The sequence below is a fragment of the Antechinus flavipes genome, chromosome 2, assembly GCF_016432865.1.
Source record: "Antechinus flavipes isolate AdamAnt ecotype Samford, QLD, Australia chromosome 2, AdamAnt_v2, whole genome shotgun sequence".
Taxonomy (NCBI): Eukaryota; Metazoa; Chordata; class Mammalia; order Dasyuromorphia; family Dasyuridae; genus Antechinus; species Antechinus flavipes.
The window spans coordinates 524571193-524597805 of NC_067399.1; the positions used below are offsets into that span (position 1 = coordinate 524571193).

The 26613-nt window shown below is 32.7% G+C and overlaps 1 protein-coding gene across 4 annotated transcripts in view; it reads right to left on the reverse strand.

Annotated features, from left to right (window-relative positions):
- ATOSA (atos homolog A) overlaps positions 1–26613 on the reverse strand; it is a 105427-nt gene that overhangs the window by 16756 nt on the left and 62058 nt on the right. For all 4 annotated transcript variants that reach the window (XM_051980677.1, XM_051980676.1, XM_051980675.1 and 1 more), the window contains exons 3-9: positions 17219–17403; positions 15771–15973; positions 14244–14369; positions 9544–11386; positions 7629–7745; positions 3671–3750; positions 1769–1877 (exon numbers count right to left, since the gene is read on the reverse strand). In XM_051980677.1, the coding sequence (XP_051836637.1) occupies positions 1769–1877; positions 3671–3750; positions 7629–7745; positions 9544–11386; positions 14244–14369; positions 15771–15973; positions 17219–17403 (2663 nt within the window). The remainder of the gene's footprint in view (positions 1–1768; positions 1878–3670; positions 3751–7628; positions 7746–9543; positions 11387–14243; positions 14370–15770; positions 15974–17218; positions 17404–26613) is intronic.

Genomic DNA, 26613 nt, shown 5'->3' on the forward strand with positions numbered 1-26613 from the left:
GTTAGCACTTTCTGTTCCCTTTTCTGCTACCTGTTTACTGACAATGCAGAAATAGAAGAGGGGAAACACAGGATTGGAAGTAAGTTTTTATGTTTGTGGGTTCATGAGTTATTATGAATAATGTTGTTATTTTTTCTTTGTTCTCAAAGAGGAACATGACATTAAGTCCAAATGAATTGGATTTAAGTGAGGGAGACTATGCAAGGTCATCTATCAGAACCATATGGGTCTAGTGGTCAGATATAGTGCTTATGATATCACCCTATATGGACAGATGGACGGACGGATGGATGTGCGCGCGCACACACACACACACACACACACACACACACACACAATCCCCCATGTCTGGAATGTATTTCCTCCTCACCTCCACACCTGGAAATCTCTAGTTTCCTTCAGGTATGAGATTAGATACCACCTCCTATAAGTAGCTCTTCTAGATTCACTGCCTAATTCTTCTCTCTCGCTCTCCTACCATAATCCTACCAAATTATTAGAACTTTCTCATTCCTTAAATTATCTTCAATTTACTTCTGGGTAGACATATGGCATCTCCTTAGGTAGAATGTAAAGCTCCTTGTAGGCAAGGAATACTTTGTTTTTGTCTTTGTATCCCCAGGGATATCAAAGATGCTGATTTGAATTAGAGAGATAGCATGTACTCAATAACTATAACAAAAAGTAGAAACAAAGTGCAAAGAATAGGTTCATTTGAAGTTCTATTTATAGATAACTTTAAATTAAAAAATAAACAATTCTTTTTAGAAAATATTGCTATAAATTCAAGATATGGCTAAACTTTAAAAATGAAGTTATGGAATTTTAACAAAAACATAATTGTTCAAATGAAAAGTTAATTTCGCTTTACATTTCACTTACGTATAATTTACATTGTTAAGCAGTTTTTCAGACGTCAAGTACAAATCTGCCATTCTGAAACTTGTACCATTTCCCCCAGTTTTACAGTCTGGGGTTAAAGAGAACAAGTCTAGTAGGTCTTCAAAATGGTAGTGCCTGAGGACCATATATCCCTCTTAAGACTTCTTTTCTCAAAAAAAAAAAAAAAAAAAAAAAAAAAAAAAAAGTTCTTTTCTCCAGGCTATACATTCCCAGTTTTTCATATGACTTGGACACAAAGAGCCTTTACCATTCTGTCTGACTTTCTCTGGATCTTCTTCAATTTATCAATGTCCATCTTAAATAAACTATGGAAACCTAGAACTGAACACAATAACCCAGAAATGGTGTGACAAAGGGAGAATACAGAAAGATTATATCACTTTATATTTGGAATGCTACACTCAATGAAAGTCAGAAATTAGTTTTTTTGGCCACTTACTACTCTATCATTTTATCAAGAATTAGCTTTTTTTTGGGCTGCCTATTACATTATATTAGATGGAGTGGAAATAACTGAGAAGGGAAGGATCTAAGTTAAAGGTCCCCAACTAGTCAATTTCAAAGGTCAGTTTGGACAATTGGTGAGTAGGGAAGCTATCTCTTAAGAGATTCTCTTCCTAAATTTTAAAGGAATTTCCAGTACAAAGAAAGGACCAACACTGATGGGTAAAGATTTCCTCACTTTCCCAGTTCCCCCAGCTCAAGAATTCATGGTTAGTAATACCTTACATATTGCCAGAGTGAGAAGGAAGACTTTGAGAAAATATAAAGTAACTCTTCCCTAAAGAACATTTGGGACCTTGATTCAAATAACATTGTTTAGGAGAAACTTCAGTTCTTAAAAATAAGTCAGATTGCACAGTACCTCAAAATTTCCTAGAAGACTGAGACTGGTTATGGGTGGAGCACTAGAACTCAAAAATGGTTTTCCATGGATATCTGAATCATCTTCAATATTTAAACACTGTTGTGGACTATAAAAGAAGATACAAAAATCACCAAAAAGTCATATTGTTTCAGGTAATTTAGTTATATAATTTTCATTACTTTTGTTTAATCGTGGAATTTGTTATATGGAGAATAAGCTTATTGTATATAAACTATTATCTCTGATGAAATAGCTTCAGATACTGAAATTTAAAGTAAAAATTTTACTTTTTATCTATATGTAACAAGCAATCACAAGTTACTTCCAAATTTCAGATTTAAAAATGGCTAGTCTTATATTTTTATAAATCTACGTTCAATAACAAATTTATTATAATAAATCTACTATCAATAGTATTTTTAAATTATTGACATATGTTGCTGTACAGATAGCTATTCCTTTTTGAATTTTTATTTATATTTATTGGTGAGAATATTTTTCTTTTTAATAGTTATTAATTCTAATTTTTAAAAATTAAATATTAAAAAAACTATTAACATACTTAATCTGTGTTGTGTAAATATGTGTGTATACAAACACACATATATATACATATAATATATATATATGTACACACATACATAAATTAAAACATCATTTTTCCAAAGATAAGATTATAAGAATAAGATTAATAGTTCCTCAAAAACCTAAGAGCTGAAAACTATAAATTCAAAAGTAGCGAGGACTTTTTTGTAAACTAAGTTCTTTTTGATTTGTTCATAAAATAGATTTGGGAGTATTTCAAATTTTGTAAAGAAATAAGATCAAAGTTTCTTAACCATTTTTTTGTATCATGGATACCTCTGGAAATCAAGTGAAGCCTATGGACCCCTACTAAGAATAAAGTTTTTTTAAACATTTGATAATAAAATACATAGGATGACAAAGGAAACCAATTGTAATCAAATAGTTATCAAAATACTAAAGAATAAAAACCAAGTTCACAGAATTCAGGCTAAGAATTGCTGATTTAGATGTTATATAAACTAACAACATTTAATTTAGCAACTCTAGACTCTTAATACCATGCAATGATCATGAATAAATCTGTAATGGTCCATTTAAAAAATGGTTCTTCAGAATACATAAAAACCATGGAGAGTTCAGGAATTAAATGCACAGACACATGCTTAACCATGAAAAAGAGAATCTTTTAATGACTTCTTTCTAATTATATAGGAATCACTGAAATGCTTTATCTAATATTAATGTCCTACACTTCAAACAATTGCTCTTTTTTTATCCTCCAAATGAAAATTTAGCAAATGTAGTTAGAGATTACATCTATTTGTACAAAGATGTTTTTTATTCCAACAAACCTAATACATACATAAACTGGAGCTTTGAAACTAAGAAATTTTTAAGATGCAATGTATCAGTATCTAATGAAAAAGTACACAACTGAAGTCTTCTGACATCATGAATAACCTAGTTAGGAGAGAGAGAACAAAATTATGGGAATGATAGAGAGTCAGGACATCCAAATGTGGAGGGGAAAAAAATCCTAAAGATCTGTTGGTGGGAATATGATAACTGTAAATTTACACATATAGAGAGTTATGAAAATGATAGAAGAAAAAGCATACTAGTAAGGTGCTGAACGTAATTTTTTTTATAGCTACAATCTATTGGATTTGGGCATTATATCTCAGGATTATCATGATCAATGTATGATGGGGTTAGCAGTCACTTATTTATTTCTTGCACACAATTCTGTAAAAATAAGATTTATATTGAACATTTACTTTTCCAGAAGGTATGAGTATTCCCCACTATGAAGTTGTCTGCAAAATAATCTGAATTATATACATGCAAATAAATGAACTTCAGAGTAAATACCTTCTGGATGACAAATTTTTCAAATGCAATAAAGAAGTATCCAGATCAAAGCAGCCTGATTGTGTTTTCCTTTGTGGAACCTAGAATAAAAACAACAATTTCAAATATTCATTAACAAGAAACAAAACATTACCACCACTCTACCACTCCCTCAAAAAACCACACAAGTCTTCATTTAGAAAAGTAGAGCGACTTTTAGGTAAAAAGGTAAGATTTTTTTTTTTAAAGTATCTCCCCCATAAAATTAAAAATTAGATGTTATCTATAGTCAATAATATTATTTCTGAAATAAAATTCTAATTTTGCTATTATTGAAAATAAAGCTAATTTTAAAATATTTAAGCTGTTTAACCACAAACTTAAGTCTAGCCTAGGCTTAGGAAACATAACTTAGGAAAGTTATAATCAAATTGAAACATTACGATAAAACAAATAATTTTGTAAAGTTTCTCATCAAACTAGGAAAAAATTAAAACAAGGGAGCTAAAATTATATAACCCTAACCTATTTGAGGATTTAATATAAGAATTGAAAAAGCCTACAGTATCATTTATATCACCATACTTAGCAGTAATGATTTTTCTCTATAACTCTAGTATTATGAGATATGTCTATATAACCTGAGTAATTTAAAGTACTTACATCTTTATATATCCCCATATCAAACACTCTATGACCTGATATTCAATTCTGGTTCTTTAAATATAAGTTTCAAAAAGGACCATTTTATCTTATTTTTAAAAAATGAAGTGTTAAGATGTATAAAAGTAGCAAAGGACTAAAGAAAAAAAATTAACAAAAAAGCAGAGGTCTAGAGGTTAGAAATAAGCAATATCAAAAAAGTATGTAGAAGAGATTGTTTGTCTTATAAATTAATACCTAAATCTAAATAGAGTCAGTTAGGGCAATCCTGAGATATAATGCCCAAAGAAATTCAGTGGGACTGAATTCTGGTCTATGAATATAAAATAACGTATTCATAGTATTTAGGAATCAAAGGAACCAAAAGATCATTTAAGCTAAACTTTTTCCTCTCTGAGGAAATTGGGGTTAAGTGACTTGCCCAGGGTTACACAGCTAAGAAGTGTTAAATGTCTGAGGCCACATTTGAACTCAGGTCCTCCTGACCTCAGGGCTGGTGCTCTATCCACTGCACCACCTAGCTACCCCTAAACTTCTTTTTACACATGAGGAAAATCAGGCCCAGAGATATTAAGTAATTTGCTCAACATTACTTTGCAGACACTAAATACAGAGCTAGGATTCAAACCTGGGCTCTTTAGTAGCAAGTCTAACATTCTTCCAATTACCCTCCTCACCATGATTAGTAAAACACATAGCAAGTCCAATATCTTCCAACACTCTATTTCAGGGCATTCTTAGAAGTTTGTAATACCATTTTAACCTTACTTTACTACCCACAGAGGAAGTAAACTCAGAGGTAAATTGTGCCATTGTCAGAGATGAAAAATGTTAATAAACTTATATGTTTAAATGAATTGAACAAGTATGAAGGGAAATTATGAATCTTTTCAAAAAAAATCTATTATAATCAAGACATTCTTTTCTTGCAACGATACTGCAAAATCAGATCTATAAATTTGGATCAATAAATCTGGAACCTTGATTGAAGCTTATTGATCAAATTTCATTACATTCTTTTCAACATCAGATATAATTATGTCATGACACAAAATTTCCAGTTAATTATCTAGTTATATTTTATATAAACAGTTCCTAGATGAACTGCTTATAATTTGGCCAAGATAATGTGCTGATTTTCTCCTAGAATAATTTGTTTTTTTTTTTTTTTTTTTTTTATAATAAATTTTATTTTATTTAATAATAACTTCGCATTGACAGAATCCATGCCAGGATAATTTCTACACGACATTATCCCTTGCAATCACTTATGTTTCCTAGAATAATTTGTAATAAACACATAATGTATAGCTTCCCTGGTTTTCTTCAATTGTGAGCTCCAAATCTTATCTTCTGTAAGAGGTCTTTCCCAGTTGTTGCCCTTTCTACCCAAACACATTGGGTTCATATTTCCTCTGAGGTTATTTTCCATTTATATTGCCTTACTTTGCTTATTAGAGTGATTAGAACAGTGAGTGACACACAACAGAGCATTTAACCAATACCTTGATTGACTGGCATCTGTTTTGAAAGCTATGGACAGTACTGCTATTAGAAGCTACAAAATCAAAAACTTGAAGTCATAAAGTGGATCAGAGATCATCTAGTAAAAGTTTTCATTTTACAGAGAATAAACCCAAAATGGGAAAGGTTAAATGACTCACCCAAGATCACCTAGGTGATAAAAAGCAGAGCCAAGACTTAAACACAAGTCCTCAAAACTTCTATTTCTGTGCTTTTTGATATATGGAAATACAACTTAATTAACAAGGATATTCTCTTGGACTATTATAAATGTCAATTTTAGTTGATTCATGGGTCTATTGATGGACTTGATCATAAATACTACACAATCATAGTTTAAAAAAAAACTCACATTGAGAAATAACTCACTTTAAGGAGTAAGTGCTTTCTCATTTACTGTTAAGTAAGTGTACAAGTTTATTATCATCTCCATTTCACAGATGAGGACTGAAGCTCAAAGGAGCTACGTAACTGCCCATGATTAAATGGTTAAAATAGCCACTTAGAGCTGGGAGCTAATCAATTATCTTAATGATACGTCCTGTACTCTGTTCACTCATATAAAGTGATGATTCTGCAATACATAGTCTAAGAAATCACTTATTTATTTATAATAAGAGTAAACAATCTCTGTATGTAAGGATCTCAGGATACTGGTTGCTTGACCAACTTTTCAACGTTGTCGCTATATAATTAATTTCTGTAAGCACAGGACTTGGCAGGTTATAGGCAGAAGCTCTACTGAGTTAGTGCCACTCTCCCTCCTCAACCCCAGTAATAAAAATTTATTAATAATTCCTGGGATAGCTACTACCTTCTCTCCATCTTGGGAGGAAACTAGTTAGAAAGGAAATCACTGAGAAATCACTCAGTCCTTTAATAGGCCTCTAGCAAAATACAGACAGGGGATTAGAAAAAGGAACATTTGTCATTCTTCCTTTAATCAACAAGTTTGGGAAGGTGATGGGTGGTAGTAGAGGAAAATTCCATGATAGTTGGGTAGACTATCTGAGAGTGGAATGACATTGTCTATGGCTACCCAGCTTTAACAGTAGCCCATTTGTACTGCCAGGTAAGGTTTAATATAAGTAAAAAACATGACTTGTATATAAGCTTTATTTCTGTAGAAACTACTCTACACAAAAACTTCATCCCAGAAATTATTAAAATATACAAACTATATTGGAACTCAAAAGAATAAAATACTAGCAGGAACTCAAGCAAAATAAAAAAACAAATCACGATGACCCTGCTATAATACACAATACAAATCTCTATCTCCTCTGCAAAAGGATCATGGTGTAGGACTTAGTGTATAAATATGAGTATGCACATGTTTGTGTGTACTAAGACTTAAGCTTCTTTTCAACAATGAGGTCATTCATCACAATTCCAAGAGACCTTTGATGGAAAGAACCTATATCCAGAGAGAGAACTATGGAGACTGAATGTGGATCAAAATATAGTATTTTCACCTTTTTTTTTGGTGGTTGTTTCGCTTGCTTGGTTTACCCCAGCCCCCCTTTTCTCATTTTTTCCCTCCTTTTTGTTCTGATTTTTCTTGTATAGCATGACGAATATGGAAATATGTTTAGAAAAAATGCACATGTTTAATCTATATTGGATTGCTTCTTGTTTATGGGAAGATGTGGGAAGAAGCAAAGGAGAAAAATTTAGGACACAAGGTTTGGCAATGATGAATGTTGAAAACTATCTTTACATGTTTTCATTTTCTAGGAATAAATTTAAAATTATTTGGTCTATATGCTGAATAACAAACTAGAGAACTTACAGGACTTGAAAGAAGAGGCAATCCAGTTTGAGGATGAAAGGCTTTGGTTGAGGTTCCATCTAATGAATGAAAATTATGTTTCTGCCAAACACTTGAATGCTTCACTGATATAGTTCTCTGTAAGGAAAGAATAAGGCTTTAATTCAAGCTCAATAACTGTCAAAAATCTTTAGTTTTAAGACTCATTTTAGCTGTGGTGAGCTCTGGTATTTTGACCTTAAAAAGACAGACTTTCATAAATATAATATAAAAGAGCTATCACCAAAGTATACAACTATAACTATTTTCTTCTTTTATTACTATTACCACTAGACATTTATATAACATTTTATGGTTTGTAAAATGTTCATTCTTTTACTCAGTAGAAGATGGAGCTGTTTGTCAGAGAACCAGAAAATTCTTACACTTAATACAAATACACTTGATTTTTGGAAATTGCATCTACCTAATCACAATGGAAACACTACCAGGTACAAAGAATGTTCTTTATGGATAAAGATATAAAAAAGTAGCAAATCTGAGGTCAAGTTGAGATTTGTGACAGTTAATAATTTTACAAAACAGGGAAATACTGAAAAAGACACATTTTAGAGATTCAGATTCTTTTCCCATAAAGTATTTTTTTGGGGAGGGGACACGTAGGAGACATCACAAAAGAGGACCAGAGTACTCTTTAAAAAAAAATTAAACATCATTCTGCTTAGGTTCAGGACAGTACAGAAACAGTTAAGTAATTGGGTTTTTCTGTTGTTGCTGCTGTATATTTATTTTTTGGGGAGATGAAGGTTTGATCTGTAAATACTTCTGAAAGAAAGGAAATTTGAGTTGAACGTGGCTTTTAAATACAGATCAATTCTGACATATATATAATAATGCTAGATCAAGAAGGAAAGAATATAAGACTGAAACACAGAACTGTGAAACCTAAATTTTAGTCAATAGTTTTGTCTGCCTCTCCTACCTAAATGAACATGCAGAATTCTACTAGAACTCAGCTCCTTATAAATTGTGGTTTACAATTCCATCCGGAGTTTCATGACTGAATGTGGATATCGCTAAAGTATAGCTTATTAACAGTAAATTTGATTTGCATATCTATTTTATGTACCTATATACTTAATCATGTAAAAATTTCTCACAAAAAGAGGTCACAAGTAGAAAAAGTTTAAGAAGCTCTGTACTAGAACTGCTTAGTGTGTTAATTTGAGTGTATTTTCTGAGTGCTAATCTTGTTTATTAAATGGTAATGGGCTCTAATGAACAGTAAAATAAGCAGCAGCAACAAGTCAACATAAAGAGCTACATGAAACAAAGCACCTGATCATTTTGCAAGTTAAATCTATTTTATGCCATTTTAAACCTACAGACCACCCATAAAAACATTTTGAAATTCTGATCAGAAAAGAACTGCATATTACATCTTTTGAGAGATGACATTATCTTTCAAAATTTTTTTTAAAAAATCAATTTATTGAATTTTTTTTAAACCATAGCTTTACTCCCTGACCTGATCTCTACTTACTGCTCATCCAAAATAAGCTATTTCTCCAGGAGAAAAAGATTACTTATGAAACTATTATTAATGACTATTATTAAATTCTACATATAGGGTAGAAAGAAAATTTAAAACAACACTTTTTTATATTTGTTTTGGATTTTTTTTAAAGGACATGTGATTTCATCATAATAGAAATCTCTTAGTGAGGACCTCTTGTCAATACAGTGAAGCACTTGTTCTGGTGGTTCAGAAGTGGGAGACTAGTGGACTTGTTCAATGCCCAATTCCCGGGTACATGTCAGAGGTAGGATTTGAATCTACATTCTCTTGAGGATCACTATATGCCATGGTACAATACTTTAAACAAAAAACAATGAGATTTAAGAGTAAGGTTTTGAAATTCCAAATATTACCTACCAGCACCTCTGTATTTTTCAGTCGTTCACACCTAGAGGAACAGTCTTCTCTAATTTTTCTCTGAAAACATTTTTGAGATTCTTCATCTGCTGGGTCCTCATTCTCATCCTGTTCCGTTTTGAATTGCTCTAACTTACTTTTACAACATTTGAATGTCTCAGTGTCCTTTTTCTGACAGTTTTCTATGCTAACAAGTTGAGTATTTGGCTCACAAGCCTTCGATGTTTTAGGGTCTTTGTTTGGGCACCTGAACTCATGTTTATGCAGATGATCAGCTGCTGACAACACAAGAGATTTCACTGAACTGTCAAGTGTCTTTGAATCATCTAATTGGTGGTTGTGAAAAAAATCTGGATTGCTAGTCTCACTTTTTACTGTTCTTTCCTTATGTTTATTTTTGCATATCTGTTCATCAAAATTGCTAGAATTTAAATATTGTTTATCAACTCCACTACTAATTTTGTGATCTTTAAACTGACATCTGGAAAGTATGTTTTCTGATTGGCTTGGTGATTCTAGTTTAATTTCTTTGCTATATGACATATTTAAACAAGACAACAAATTTGAAGATCTATTTTGTGTTTGTTGAAATGTACTTTGGATAGTTTCACTAGGATTTTCCTGATGTGCATTTCTTCTGGTTTGAGTTTTTAAAGGTGTCTTTAATTCATTACATTTAAAAGAACTAAAAGATTTATCAGTAATTATTATACTTTTGCTTTCATTATTGTCTCCGGACAAGGACAAATCTTTATTAGAGAAGGAAATAGAGTTTTCCTTGCTTTTCTTTAATGAAGTTTTGTCTTCATATGAACTCCGAAAAACTTTTGAATGAACAGAATTGGAGTCATTCATGTTGAATGAATGCCTGGGGATATGTGATGCAGAAGGGTCGCAATGAATCAAGTGCTGGGCAATCCTTGCAATAATTTCTTGGCGTTCTTGAAGTAGAGAGCCTATCAAAGGATTAGTCTCACCAATAGATTGGTGAGAATAAACATTACTGGAAACATAAGAATCACAGTGAAAGTTTTCTGGTTTTAACTTTATTTTTCCTTCACCATTGTTTTCTGAGGATGTATATTCTGGGCTAACAAAGGAAACTGAGCTGTTTTCCTTATTTTTCTTTAATAAATTTTCATTTTCATATGAATTCCGGAAAATTTTTGAACTAGAATCTTGCATGTTGAATGGACTCCCAGAAACACGTGAAGAAGTTGGATCACAATCAATCAAATGTTGAGCAATCCTTGCAATGACTTCTTGTCGATCCTGAATTAAAGAGCCTATTAAAGGATTGGTTTCTCCTGTAGGCTGCCGAGAACTATGGCTACTAGAAACATTGGGATCACCCCAGGACAAAGATTTTAAAGTTTTCACTGATGTTTCAAATGATTTTGCATCTCCTGTAGCATTAAAGCACTGCACACTTGATTGAGATGTCCCACGGTCAGAATCATGACCAACACCTGAACAAGGTTTGACATTTTTGATAGTTGTGTTAAATTCTGGAGTTATGGATTTTTTTGCACGTAACAAACCTTCAGGTACTAAAGTCCAAGTCTGTTTGCTACACAGATGTGAACTGCGCATATTGCACTGCTCTACTTCCTTGGAATTATAACGTTGATGGGTTTTCAGTTCATGTTCTTGAATTCTTTTTTCATAAAAGTCAATGTTAGTGTGAATACTACAGGTCAAGACTGGATAACTAGATTGTCTAGGCAAGGACTGAACACTGACTTTCAAGGCCACATTGTGAGAAACATTGGGAACAGGAAATACATGCTCAGTGGGAGTCTGGGAAAAATTCCACTGTAGGTCAACATCAGCAGCACTGATTCTGAAACAAGATAGATAATAAATGTTAAAATTAATATCCATAAAAGTTATATATTTCCAGTTACCTATCTTATATCAATATACTATCAATTATCAGAGAAACATATTTTGGAGTCATTTAATTCTATGACTTCCACTATTGACTATTTTTTGTCTATTGAGCAAACCCCTTCCCACTACTGCTAATATTTTGGTCTACAAAGAGAAGCTACTTCAATGAAATCTAGGTGATTCAACTTAAATATCCCATAATTTCCCTCCTCTACTTTTTAAAACGTCCTAATTTTAACATCTCTTCTCAACTGTTTGTCCAGTGTTTTTCAAGGAAAAAATATCTCTTATTTTTTGCCAAAACAAAGTCCCTCAACAATTAAAAATATTTCCACTTCCTGTTTTTTTTTTCACTGCCCTTCCTCTAGCAAACAAAAAAAATTTTTCATTCCTATAATGCCTTTAATCTACCTCTTTCCATTATTCTTTCCCACTGTATTATAAACATTCTTGGATGTTTCAAAATTCTTCTCATTTTTTCTAACTTTCTTATTTCTCCTCTTTTGAATCACCAAATTACTTAAAACATAAACCTATACCTGATAAGCATATTGCCTTACAACCTGTTGGTCACAATACACTGCAATATGATTTCTACTCCTTTCACTTTTTCTCACACATACAAAAAATCACAGCTAATGCCAAAATAGTCAAATCCAATACTCTTTTCTCCATTCTCATTTTCTTTGACCTACCTACAACATCTGACATGTTTAACCAAACATTCTTTCTGGATATGTATCACTTCCCTTGCATTCCTAGATATCGTATTTTTTCTGGCTTCTTCTATTAGAGCTCCTCTTTCTTCACTGTCTTCTCTTTCTCTTGCACAGGCTTGTAGAATCATAAATTTGGAGTTAGAAGGAGCTGCTGAGATTATCCAGCCTATTATCATACCTTAATTTTACCAATAACAAAACTGAGACACAAAGAGGTAAAAATCATACAGGTAGTAAGAGGTAGAGTCAGAATATGAATACATGTCCTTCTCACTCTAGAGCCAGTAATCTTTCTACATAGCCGTCTCACCACCTGGCTGCAGGAGACAGTGTAACATCCTTGGAAAATTTGCGTTCGGGTGCTGCCTCAGATACTTCCTAGCTGTGTGGCCCCTGGTAAATCATTTACTTTTTATTTGCCTCAATTTTCTCTTCTGTTAAAAAAAAGATAATAAGGCACCTACCTCCCAGTAACTGTGAAAAGCAAACGAGATAATACTTGTATAATGCTTTGCGAATGTGAAAGCTCTATGTAAATTCGAAGTATTTATTATTAATGCCTCATACTTTCTGAGCCATTTAAAGTGTGTGTGTGTGTGTGTGTGTGTGTGTGTGTGTGTGTGTATGCATGCATTTTAGACAGGGATTCTTTACTTTTTGGTGTCATGGACCTCTTTGGAAGGCTGGTGAAGCCTATGAACCTCTTCTCAGAATATATGTTTTTAAATGCATAAAATATGTAACTTTACAAAGAAAGAAAAATTATTGAAATCTGGCTACCAAAATGTAAAATAAGTACAGACTCCAAATTAAGAACTGCTCAATCTGTGTTTTTAGCCCTCTTCTCTTTTGGATATGTCATTCATTCCCACAATTTCAATTATAACTTTTTAAAAGGTGATTTTTTTTTGATCCAACCCAGCCTGACTTATTTTCCTGAATTCATTATTTCTCTCAGTGGTAAAACTTATTCCTTAAATTTTCCAAGTTCAAAACCCTGGTATTATCTTTACACTACTTTCCTCATATTCCAAATCCAATTCTTGGTCTACTTTCACCTTTCAATTTGGTAAATCTTAGCCCAAATCACACAACATTGCTTATGTCTCTGCATATCAATTTAACACATACTACAGTCAATTGAGTATTATGTTATACATTCCTATAAGACTGTAAGCCTCATTAAGACAATGAATATCTCTTAACTAATCTTTATTATTCACCTTGTGTTTAATTCATACTCACAGATTGTTAGAATTAAGAAGGAAAACTGAAAATTACTAAATTCCACTCATTTTACAGAATGAAAACTAAAAACAAAAATATGGATGAGTAATTGACATATCTAATGTCAAATAGCTAGTAAATAAACATTTATTGTTAATTTTAGAGATGCAAAGCATGTCATTCTGATCAAAATAATATAAAAAAACAGGAAGGGTAGTGAGTATCAGGGATAGGGGAAGATTAATGAGAAGAATTAAAAATATTTTATTTACTACTAAGTATAACTGGACTTGGGGCAGCTAGTTGGCACAATGTATAGAGGGCTGGTCCTGAAATCAGAAAGACTCCACTTCCTGAGTTCAAATCTAGCCTCAAACATTTCTTAGCTGTGTGACCCTAGACAAATCACTTAATTTTATTTGCTTCAGTTTCTTCATCTATAAATGACCTGGAGAAGGAAATGGGCAAACCAAGAAAACCCCAAATTGGGTTACAAAGAGTCAGATAGGATTGAAATGCCTCAACAATAACAATATTTGGACTCAGATCTACAGAGACCAAAATTTTCAAAGTTTCAAGTTAATTATCTAAGATGTCAATTAAATGTTTCTTCAGCAGCTTATAAAATAAGATTGCACTTGGAAACTCTCCAAACTGTTCATACTGAATTTAGTTTGCAATAAATAAATAAATATTTATTAATGTGTCTAACTCATCTTTTGAAGGAAAGAAACCATATAAATAGGTAAAATTTCCTAATCTTTGGAAAAGAAGGAAACTTAAAAATAAAAAATTAACATGTTATTCAGTAATAGACCAATGGAACTAAATAGATATTGTCTATTTCTACCTCTGACTTACCTGTAAAGAATATTTCGTGGAATAGCACCATGGGAAACACTCAGCCAAGCACTTAACTGAGAAAAAAAGACATAAGAACGCACAGCCAATAGAAGGGTCTTTTCTTCAATAAATCGATCTCCATTTCTAAGTAAAGAAAAAATAATCAAATCTTTGAAAGCATCACACAGCAAAATGCTGAATTTCAGAAATGTAGGTTTTCAAATGAATCAAATTTCTGCAAATAATTATGTTAGAACAATGGACATAATCTTATCAATTTTACCTTGATAATAGCTCTCATATTCATCCCCCTTCTCTCCACTCAAAGTTCCTACCCTAGCTTAGATCCTATCAATTCTGCCACAGCCTCATTGTCCTTACTACTCTTTCCTCTTTTATCCATTCTCCACAGAACTACCAAATTGATATTACTTAAATATTGAACGGATTCTGTTATTACTCTTAATCTCTATTCTAGAGGTTTCTATCATCTTCTAGGATAAAATACAAATATCAGTCTGGAATGTAAAGACTTCCAAAATATGGCTCTTACAGTCTTAGTCCATATCACTCCCCAATACCCAGCATGCATTCTCCACTATAGTTAAATTAGTCTGTTAGCGGCAAGCTAACACAATCTTTTGCTTCTTGTTTCCAGATCTTTAAATATGGATGGCCTTGGATGGAATGGCCCCTCTAGATTCCTAAGTCTCTTTCAAAGCACAACCCAGATGCCCCTTCTTACAAAAGGCTCTTCCTGATTCTCAGTTTGTTAAATGCTATTTCTCAGGTTATAGAACTTTGCAGATACTTTGCATTTATTTCCCTGAGCTATATTGTATCCTCTCCCTCCTTTTTCCCTGCCCCCCTCTCCCCACCCATAGATTTTGAAGTTACTTTAAAATGGGAGCTGTTGAATTTGTCTTTGCATGGCTTACACATCTAATATAATGGCTTACACACAGCAGGTATTTTATAAATGTTTGTGGAGTTTTAAATGTGTGGGTGGGGAGACACCAGCAAATTATCAAACTACGTAAGTATATTGAAAATCTTTCTGGAAAGGATGCTACATACATAATTATAAACACATATAAAGACATGACACACTATCAATGAGACCTAAAAAAAAAAAAAACTAATGGAAAACTCAGAATTTAGTTCTATTTAAAAGCAATTTAAATTCTACCCCTCTAATTGTTTTATATGGAATATAACGGTAATTTTTATTACATAATGTTAAGTTCAAAAAAGCCTAAAGTTTTAGAAATAAAATTCAATGATTTTCCTTAGTCTATGAGTTTGAATTTAAAATCACAGATAGTACTTCTTTGCAACTATAATATAAAATAAAATTATAATTAAAATTGGTATTTTGTGACAGTGCAAATAGCAGTATTTTGCCAAAAAATTATCACTTAAACTATGGCAAGAAATTCGTTGTTAAAAGTGTAGATATTATACACATATATTTTACTTTTTAATTTCTGAACCAAGAACAAATAAATGAAGTCAAAACAAAGAAAATAAAATTCAACAACTTACTGTCGAGGAACGGGTTCCAAGATCCACCTTTCTAACAATAATGCATCTTGTTTAATTGCAGGATCATTTAAATCATTTCCCTCTGTGTTAGGCCCATCATCACTATAGCAGCAGTCTGGAAGTAGCATCACTTCTACCATAACTGGAAGATTGTTTTTCCAAAGCAACATAACCTCAGATCTGGTTCGTCTGGCTTGACGACACTTAATTAAATGACACAATTAAATAAAATGAATATAAGCAAAATATTTTTTAAAAACAAGATGTTATATGTAAAAAATGATTAAACTACACTACTAGATAACTACAATATTTTTATTTCCTGATATAAAAATGAAATTGGATTCGAACTGCCTCAAAACAATTAGTCTGGTGCAGGAATTACAACTGTAGTATTTCCACAGAACAAAGTAAATTTCTATTATGTTAAGCCAGTAGGTGAAAATTTTAGGAAGGGAAGGTTACTTTCCTTTCACAGAAAAAGTACAGGTTTTCTTCATAGTACCTCAATGAACTCTGGCTAGAATAGCTTATTCAAATAATTATTAAAGATGGAAAATGCTATTTAAAGTATTACTCACCCAAACCTGGAATATTTAACATTACATTTAAATGAATCAAATACTGGGGAAAGCAATATGATTAAGTGGCTAAAAATCTGACCTTGGAGCCAGGAAGTCTTGGGTGCAAGCCTCCGCCTCTTATTCATAATGGCTACGTTGGCCAAGTCTTGTTACTATAAAAAAGATGCTGCCCTTCTTTGTAGAGGAATTCATTAGGTTATTCCCTATTCTATTTAAACACTGGGAAATAGACTTTAAACATACATACTAAGCAAGCTATTTGCCCATATTAATTTTATCCTCATATTTTATGTAATAAATTGTACATTTTATTACACTTTAACAATACTATAGCAAGAAGAGTTTATGACTCTATGATAGATAATATATTATCTTGACAGATAATTCTTTACTTTGTAAAATAGGATAATGTATTATTGTAAAAGTAAATCTGCAACAAAAATGAACAAATTTTTAGCTTAAATACTCAGATTGTAGCATATATATAGCTCTACTATGTAAGCTAAATTCTCCTCTTGTCATTCAGAAAGACAACTTTTGATAAATCTTTTTCCTTACAGAGAACAGATGGATGAAGAGACTATTTGTACTGGATCTGTATTTAATAAAAGAGACCTAAGCCAGGGGGTCCGAGGTATGATCAAGGACCCAGCCAATCAGCATAGTTGTTGAAGACTGAGAGAAAAGGGAACAAAATGGGTAATCGTTTCCCAAAATATATATATTTTTTAAAGTTTAAAAGGTCAATATATATAGCATGATACAATATTAGAAACAATAATGTAATAAGAGATCTTTAAAAGGATCTAAGAAAAATGGTGACCAGTATAAAACCAAAGTAATAACATATTTATATAGTCATACCTGGGCCAGTTTATCACTGCATTCATGTTTTGCTGTTACTGGATAACTTGACTGAGTTGGAGGGCAATGAAAGCTTTCCGTTCGACCTTTTACAGAACATTCAGGTGTTCGGCCTTCTGTAATTAACAAGGCCAGAGAGACCAAGAATTCCTCTGCATCATATTCAAAGTATTCATCTAGTGTATCTGTTGTGGAAAAAAGTTTTCTATCAATATATTTTAGAAAAAAATTTAACTTTTGGGTAGCATTCTTTAAAATGCTTTTAATAATATGTAAAACATTTCAATATCTATAGCATTACTTATTTTCAGCATAAGAAAGTAAACATATCTCAGTTCCAATTCTATAACTGATTTAATGTATTATCCTATAGAAGTTATTCTTTGTGTGCCTTAATCAAAAAAAAAACAAACCATTTTATGTATCTACTTACTATGAACATGTTATATATGTCACAAATTTTCTCAGACAGTACCAACTTAAAATATTTTTTCTTTTATCCCTATAAACCATCAAAATTATGCAAGAAATGCCAAAATTTTGGCAAATAAGTTTTTTAAGGTACAGAAGGCACATTTTCAAAAGAATTCGATAAAAGTGATAACAAGTCAACTGATATAATAATAAAAATATTCTTAAACTAAAAAAGATAGAAAATCTTTTGATTTTTGATTAAATCAACAAACATTTATTAAGTGCTTGCTATATGTCAAATATCAGATGTGGTGAGTGTGTTAGGGATATTAAAAGGGGGGTAAGAGGGAAGAGATGGTCCTTGCATTTAAGGACATTTTATCCTCATCACATTCTAATATGGGGAGGTAGCGTGCAAATAATTATGAACATTTAAGATACATATAGTGTAATGGGGGAGGGAAATTCCAGATGGAAGGCACTATGTGGAGGTTGGGGGAAAGACAAGGAAAGACTTCTGGGGAACTGATGATAATAGACCATTATTGCTAAATTTGTAAAATGGAAAAATCATATGCACAGAACCGATAACTGAACCAACAGGAGAGAACTAGATCATCAAGAGAGATAGTATAGAAAAGGAAGAAAAGAGGTTCTAGGGCCTAGGACAGAGTTCTGGGTGAACACCTAGTTAGTGACTTGACTTGGATGAAGAACCAAGAAAAAAGGCTGAGAAGGAGCCTTCAGATGAGAAACAGGGGAGAGTAGTATCAGAAAAAGCAATTACTCATGAAAAGGCACATATAATACCACCTATAATATAATATATAATGCAGATCTATGTAGTTCAGGGAGAGGAGACACTGTTTAGCCAGCCTAACATTGTAACATTTCTATTTGTAAAGTCCAGGAGAATTGTGTTGTGTTTGCTAACAGAAATGCCTATGTAATTGTGGTAGCAAGGCAAAGCTAACCAATTCATGTTGTCTTGATTTTTGGTTTGGAAAAAAATAATTATAATTATAATGTATTAAGTTAGAATGATATAGGCTATTGTATTATTGGAAGTAAAATAAGTATAAAATAAGATGATATCTCTGCCCACAAGGAAATTATTATCAAGTTGAAGCTTATTTGTGCATAAAAAAGTACCCAAAAGAGATGATAGTGAAAAGAATACTAGATTTTCAGTCAGAAGATCTGGATATAAAACCAGGTTCTGTTCCTCTCTACTTAACCTCTGAATCATATTTTCCTTTTATGTAAAAGGAAGGAGTTAGAATAGAGAACCTCTCTAAGGTCTCTCTATTGCTTTAAATATACACTCCTATTAAACTGCATGAAGCATTATAAAAACAAGTGCCAAACTCGTGTTTTAAAAGTCTAAAGAATACCATGGACTGGGTTGGGATTCTGAAGCAAAAGAAACTACAATCAGGTCTTGGGATGATAGGCAGGAATAAGGCAGATAGGAGACGGAAAAGATAAAGTAGAGACCTAGAGGCAGGGATATACATGATATGTTTGGGAAAAAAGTGAGTAAAATCTGACCCTAAAGACCAACTAGTTAGGCACAAGAGTCTGAGAAGTTAAAACTGGAGGGCTAGATTGTGAGCTTTCAATGCTAGCTAGCTAGGCTCAAGAGACTGGACAATGGAAAATTACATAAGATTGATGAGCAAGGAGTGATTGATTAAAGTAATATTTTACAGAGATTAATGTAATGGTAATATTCAGGATGATTGGAGCAAAGGAAATTCAGAGAATTGAGGAGATTTGATAATTGGTTGAATAGGACTATACAATTTTATACCTGGAAGCAAATACAGAAGCCATATAGTTCAATTCCTCTCCATTTCACCCCCTGATCTTACAAAGAAACCATGGTCTAGCGAAATAGTGACTTTCCCAAGGTCATATGACAATTTGGAACCAGAATCTCAACCTAAAATACAATATATCCCTTCCAATACAAGTTTCTACTGTTTGGACTGAAAAGATTGCAGGGATTTAAGGAGTAGTGAGGAAATGAAGAAAGAATATTAACTATATATAATAATATTAATCACGCCTCCTGAATCACTGTCTTGTTGGGGCAAAAGGGCTTACATAGCTCAATGAAATTATGAGCTATGTACTGTGCAGGGTTATCTAAGACAGATCATAGTGGAGAGTTCAGACAAAAGGTGATCCCTACTGAAAAAAGAAATGGCAAACTATTCCAGGATTTTTGCCAAGAAAACCCCATGGACAGTATTGAAATGATTTTTAAAAAATAGGCTACCTGAAAATGAGCCCTTCAGGTTGGAAGGTGTCCAACATATTACTGGGTCAGAATGATGAACAACTACAAGTAGCAAAGACTGAAACAACTGGATCAGAGATAAAAGGAAGCTCAGTTGGGGATGTGTCTGGTGACAAAAGGACAATCTGCTGTTATAAAGATCAATATTGAAGGAGCAGCTAGGTGGCATAGTAGATAAAACTACTAGCCCCGAAGTCAGGAGGACCAGTGATTGCAAATCCAGCCTCAGATACCTAATACTTAACATACTAGCTATATAACCCTGGTCAAGTCACTTAACCCCAATTGCCTTGCCAAAAAAAAAAAAAAAAAGATCAATATTGCATAGAAACCTCTAAGATCAAGGCCATCTAGATATAGTCAAAGAGGAGATGGAAAGTAAACATCAACATCTTGGGTTGTCACTGTAAATGGATGGGAACAGGTGAATTTAATTTAGGAGATTACTATATATCCTATTTTGGGCAAGAACCCCCTAAAAGAAACAAAGCAGCCCCAATAGTCAATAAAAGGGTGAGAAATGCCCTAGGATATAATCTAAAAAAAAAAAAAAAAAAATGACAGAATGATAGATGTTCAAATCCAAGGCAAACTGTTCAATATCACAATAATACAAATCTACACTCTAAAGTTTAGAGGGGTCCTCAAACTTTTTAAATAGGGGGCCAGCTCACTGTCCCTCAGACTGTTGGAGGGCCGGACTATAGTAAAAAACAAAAACTTTGTTTTGTGGGACTTTAAATAAAGAAACTTCATAGCCTTGGGTGAGGGGGATAAACATTCTCAGCTACCGCATCTGGCCCATGGGCCATATTTTGAAGACCCCTGCTCTAAACACTGATATGAAGAAGTCAAAATTGTTCAATTCTAAGATGATCTACAAAATCTTCTAGAAATAATACCATAAAAAGATGTCCCATTATCATAGGGGATTAGAATGTTAAAGTAGAAGATCAAAAGATAATTGAATAACAAACAAATCTGGCCTTGAAGTACAAAATAAAGCAGGGAAGAGACTACTAGAGTTTTGTCAAGACAACTAACTGGTTGGTCCACAGCACTCTTTTTTTTCCAACAACCCAAAAGGCACTCCACATGTGGACATCACCAGATGGTCACTACTGAAATCAGATTGATGTTGTACTTTACAACCAAATGTAGAGAAGTTCTTAAAAATCAATTAAAAAGAGTGCTGACTGAGATTCAGATCATTTATTTCTGACTGCAAAATTCAGACTTACATTAAAGAAAATAGGAAAAAAACATTAGACCATATAGGTCGTATGACCTAAATAATATTCCTTATAAGGATGAAGTGGAAGTAAATAATAGGAATTAAGGATTAGATCTGATAACTGAAGAACTATGGACAGGAAGCAATATTGAATAGGAGGCAGCAACAAAAATGTTTGAAAAATGAAGAAAAAGATGAGCAAGAAAACTGTGTGGTAAAAGTTTTTTACAAGTACCCAAGGGAAGGAGGAAAGCAAAACATAAAAGAGAAAGGGAATAATATATTCAAATGAATGCAGAATTCTAGAGAATAAGAAATAGAGGGTTTTCTTAAATGAGGGGAAAAAAAACTAGAAGGAAAATAATCAAATGAGAAAAACAAAAAAAAATTCTTTAAAAATGATATCAAGGGAACATAATACAATAATGAGCATGATAGACAAAAATGATAGGGAATTTAACATAAGTAGAAGAGATTAAGAAGAGGTGCAAAGAATACACGGAAGACCTACAGAAAGAAGATTTTAACATCACTGAAAACCATGATGGGTATGGTTACTGATGTAGAGTTACATTTCCTAGAAAATGAAGGCAAGTAGGCTTTAGAGAACCTTACTAAAATAAGGGGACAGAATCACGGTGGAGCTATTTAAAACCTTAAATGACGATCCTGTTAAAGTGCTACGCTCAATGTTATAGTCAATTTGGAAAACTCAATAGTGATTCCTGGATTGGAAAAGATCAGTTTATATCTCAATCTTAATGAAGAGTAATGCCGAAGGATGTTCAAATTACTTAACAATTTATATTCATTTCATATACCAACAAGGATATACTTAAGATTCTGAAAGCTCGGCTTCAGCAATATATGAATAGAAAATTACTAGAAGTGCAGGCAGAGAAACTAGAGACCAAATTGCTACATTATGGAGAAAGCAAGGAAGTTCTAGAAAACAACTATTTCTGTTTCATTGACTAAAGCATTTGACTATGTTTACAACATAATGTGGCAAGTCCTCAAAGAGATGGGGATACCAGATCATCTTATTTGTTTCCCAAGGGACTAGTGATGGATTTTCTTCTATTCATGGGAAGGAAAAGTTTAGAGTGTGAGATATTATAGTGGAAGGTCTCAGGTAGCAATGGAGTGGAACAAACTGAAGGCATGGAAAGAGACAATATGTAAACAACTATTTACAAACACGTTATATATAAGAGAACTTGAGATAATTAACAGAAAGAAGGCACAGAATTAAGGATCAGAAATAGATTTTTGTAGATCTGAGGGCTTGAAGGGAAACAAGGAGATAGAGATTATTAGAGTATGAGGGGGAGAGAGCATTCCAGGTAATGAGGACAACTAGTGAAAATGCCTAGAATTGGGACAAACTATGTCTGTTTTACAGTTTTTCTCAAGGACAGCCTTATTTTTATAATCTAAAAATTATTGGTATAGTATTCTCTCTCACTAATGGAGGTCAATGACCCATGCTTGAGTAAGGAATGGGGAAGACCTAACAAGAGGGAATAGAGAGATACAAGGTTCTTCTAGCTTCCAGCTTTGAGAGGAATGACTGTTCAATGCCAATCTCTTTTCAGCACGCTAACTCTGGGAAGATGCCAATGTGAAAGGAACTGGTAGTCTCTACCATGCCCCTATCCACAGCTTGGTATACTAGAGACTTAAGGAAATTTTCTACTTGGATGAGATTTGGGATTCTCTTTCTTCATTGAACTGAAATAGTTTGCTCCAAACTTTATTGGGGGAGCTCCATCACTCTACAATGCCTGGTCTTTATTTTTATATGTATACCTTCTCTACTTGGATAAACAGGTTTCTTTGTTAATTGAATCCATTATGGAACTAATATCTGGTGAGAAGAGAATCAAACCTTGGAGATAATGCTTCAGGATTCCTTTTCCCCATTAATGACTAGTGATGAGGAGTTTAGTTAGAACATTAATGTTACTTCCCCCTCTTGACAGAACTCAAAGTCTCCCTTAGAGAAGGGTCAAGTGGAAACAATCTCAAGAGATGTCACATTAAGAGAGCAATATTACATAATTTGTGCAAAAGTATGTACACACTTAAAAAAAGAATCTAACTATATTACCACAGCAATCAGTTGCTCAGGACCACAAGGCTGAGAGAACTTCAGAGACAACTGATCCTTCAGAAGTAATTGTTATTTTTGAGCATTTCCAAAAGTTAACTAAGTTTGAACACAGTGCCTAAAACACTGTAAGAATTTAATAAATTTTTACTGGCTGACTTAACAAGTATAGAGGAAATAATAAAAACTGTTGGGTAATTGCTTCTGGCATTTTTATTTTTCCTGACAGAATATATCCTATTCCTGGGGCCTGACTCAGTTTCTTTGTCTTCATCCTTTTTTCTTCCAAATGGGAATAGGGAAGGGAGTAGTAGTTTTTCCTACCTGTAAAACTTTTCCATTATATTCATTATAAAGGAGAGCATGAAACTAATCTTGAGAAAAGATGGAAAGAAATCTAGATTATGTATCTTCAGAAAATTAAGAGAAATTTCTCTATTTCTCTTTATATATTTAAGCTTCTCTCTAATCAACAATGCATATTTAATTACTAACATAAAATATGGTGAATTTTACTGAATGTCCTGATAGTAATAGTACTGGTTTAAAAAGAGCCTCTTTTTAATTTCCAAAGCAACGTCATAGAGTCTGTGAGAAACATGGAAACTTCTCATTTATTATGTAAACAGTAAATAAAATAAACACAACATTAAAAATTCCCCAATTTCTAAATTCTCAAAACAGTAGATATAAAGAAAAAGGCAAGAAACTTTAAGAAACTAGCCACTTGTTACCTCCCCTACCATCACTTCTTATTTGAGCTTCCATCATTGCTAATCCACTTCCCCAGACCCAAAATATGCTGCCCACCTCACCCATCTCAGATTTCCTTCCAAGTCTAACAACCAGCTCCTTGAAGTCTTGCCTAATATATATATATTTTAATACTCCTCATATATCACATAACACTTTGTCTGGACCTGTTTCGGCATCTAATAAATGTTTGTTGAATTGAATTAAACATTCAAGGCATTCTACCTTGAATGTTATAATATATACTTAATTCAACAAACTTATGTTAAGAACTTATTATATGCAAGTCACAGTAAATACAAAAATGAAAAACAGTCCTCATGGGATTTACAGTTTAATTAGAAAAAGGGAATATGATACACAATATATATTGTATGTATGTAATTAAAGTATGTAATAGGGTTAACAGAAAAAGAAAACAAATATACATTCTATTTTTTGTGCCACTAGTTAAATAAAACTTGGGTTTTGTATGAGAAATTTTAGCCTACTTTGTTCAGCTTACTACTGGTAAAATATATTCATTAGACTACTACAGCCAACTTATGATTCTTTTAGATTACTAAAAAATGAACACTAATCTAAAGTAGAGTTTTTAAACTCTACAAGGTTCTGCAATACTAAGCTTTTCATCCCAGACAACTTGAAATGAAGGCTAAGAGTTTTAGTTGGTTGCTTTAAAAATCTACACATTCTTTTCAGACCAAACATAATTTCCTGATAGTGGAAGGCTAAAGTCACTCAAGTATCAACAACATTCTTAGTGCCAGAACAATTCAACCACTGTATTAGAGGCAGTCTTTTAAAAATGTTTAGAAAAACAGATATGGGAAACTAAGAAAAGAATAAGAGGAAGAATAAAATAGGGAAAGACAAAAGGACAATATGGTAGGAAAAATAAAAAGGATAATTCCAATAGAAATGATAGAAGGAAAAAGAGTGGGGAGAGAAATAGGGAGAGACTGAGAGAAAAAGAAAACCAAGAAAAGTCCATATAACTGAGAACTTTCTTCTAAGCCTTCATTTTTTAATAAAACTAACTCATGCCAGAGAGGCCTTTTGTACATGTCCTCCTTCTCAACCTTATAAAGAACCTGACAATTTTTCTACATAAAGAGTGCTATAAATGGCAATTAGGTCAAGATGGCCCACAAAAGTTAATCTATCCCATTATAAAATCAAAATAAAGTGATTTGTATTAAAATTTAATTTCTATGGGACTATACAAACTAAGATACCAGAAGTACAATTAGCCCATACCCCCAAGGCCTCTAGAAAACCTCTCATCCTGCAATGAAAGAAGATTCCTTCCTCCTTACCTTCCCTGCCCCCTTAAATCTCTTTATTGTTCCAATGATGAAAAAGAAGTTATTTCTTTATCTCCCTCTTCAGTGGACCCAGCTTCAGAAGGGACTTCTTTCCACTAATGGAAGCAGTAGAAAATCCAAAAGAAACAGCAAAAACAAAGGACTTATGCCAAGATGGCACATGATGGTTAGCCCATCATATAGATAGGTTAGTTTATAAATGGACTATATATCCTTAGAAACTGCTTGCACCAATTATATATTTACATTCAGGGGATATTATGGACTTAGTTAAGAGCCTGGGTAGTATATAAAAGGTACAAGTATTTTAAAAATAATTCTTAGACTTCATAACTGTTTTGATCTTAGAATTTGAAAAGATAAGACTTTCAGAAATTGTGTAGTAATTAATATAGTAGAAAACGCAGTAGGGAGAAGTTCAGGAAACCTGGGTTCTAGTACAGCACTGTCAGTAAGTATAACCATAACTCAATATAACTGACAGTATAAATACTGAAACTCTCTGGGTCTGTTTCCACATCTGTAAAATGTGGGGATTGTATTTTGATAATCTGAGATCCTTTTTAGCTCTTTAATTAATTCTTCAACAAAAACTAATTAGCAAAAATAGGTAACTATAATTATTGCTATATTTTCTGAAGTAAAGCTTGTCCCTAAAAAACTGGTGAGAAAATGTACCTCTCATGGGGGTGGAGAGAGCAGTGAGGAGAAGAGGGAAGAGAAGAGGATTATTTGTGGGGGACATTGATTATACTGACACTACTGATGTTTGTTAGTTATGCTCAGGCTACTTTCTCCCCCCCTTTCCTCCTTTTTTTTTTTTTTTTTTTTTTTTTTTTGTTAAGGGAAAGCTTGATGGAAAGAAGGGATAAATTAAAAAATAAAAATGATATAAATAAAATATATTAATAAATTATCAGCTCTACTTTTCATTTAATATTAATTTATTTTTTTAAACTGAAAACAATACTCAAACTAAAAGCTATTAATGAAAAGTTAAATTTTTAAAAAAATTTGTCAAGTAAGTAAAAAAGTAAAATTCCAAAAAGTGTTCTTGTTGGAATTTTCCTTCTGAAATTGATTAGGCAACTGGAACCTTCTCATTAATACAATATTTGCTTTTTTGATAGGTAAATTTACTAATTGTGTAATCACAAAGTATACAAAAGGCAATCATGTCAGAGTTGAACAAGTGCAATTTCTTCCTAAGAATTTAAATTTATCTGTTGAGTATATTCTCCCAAAGGT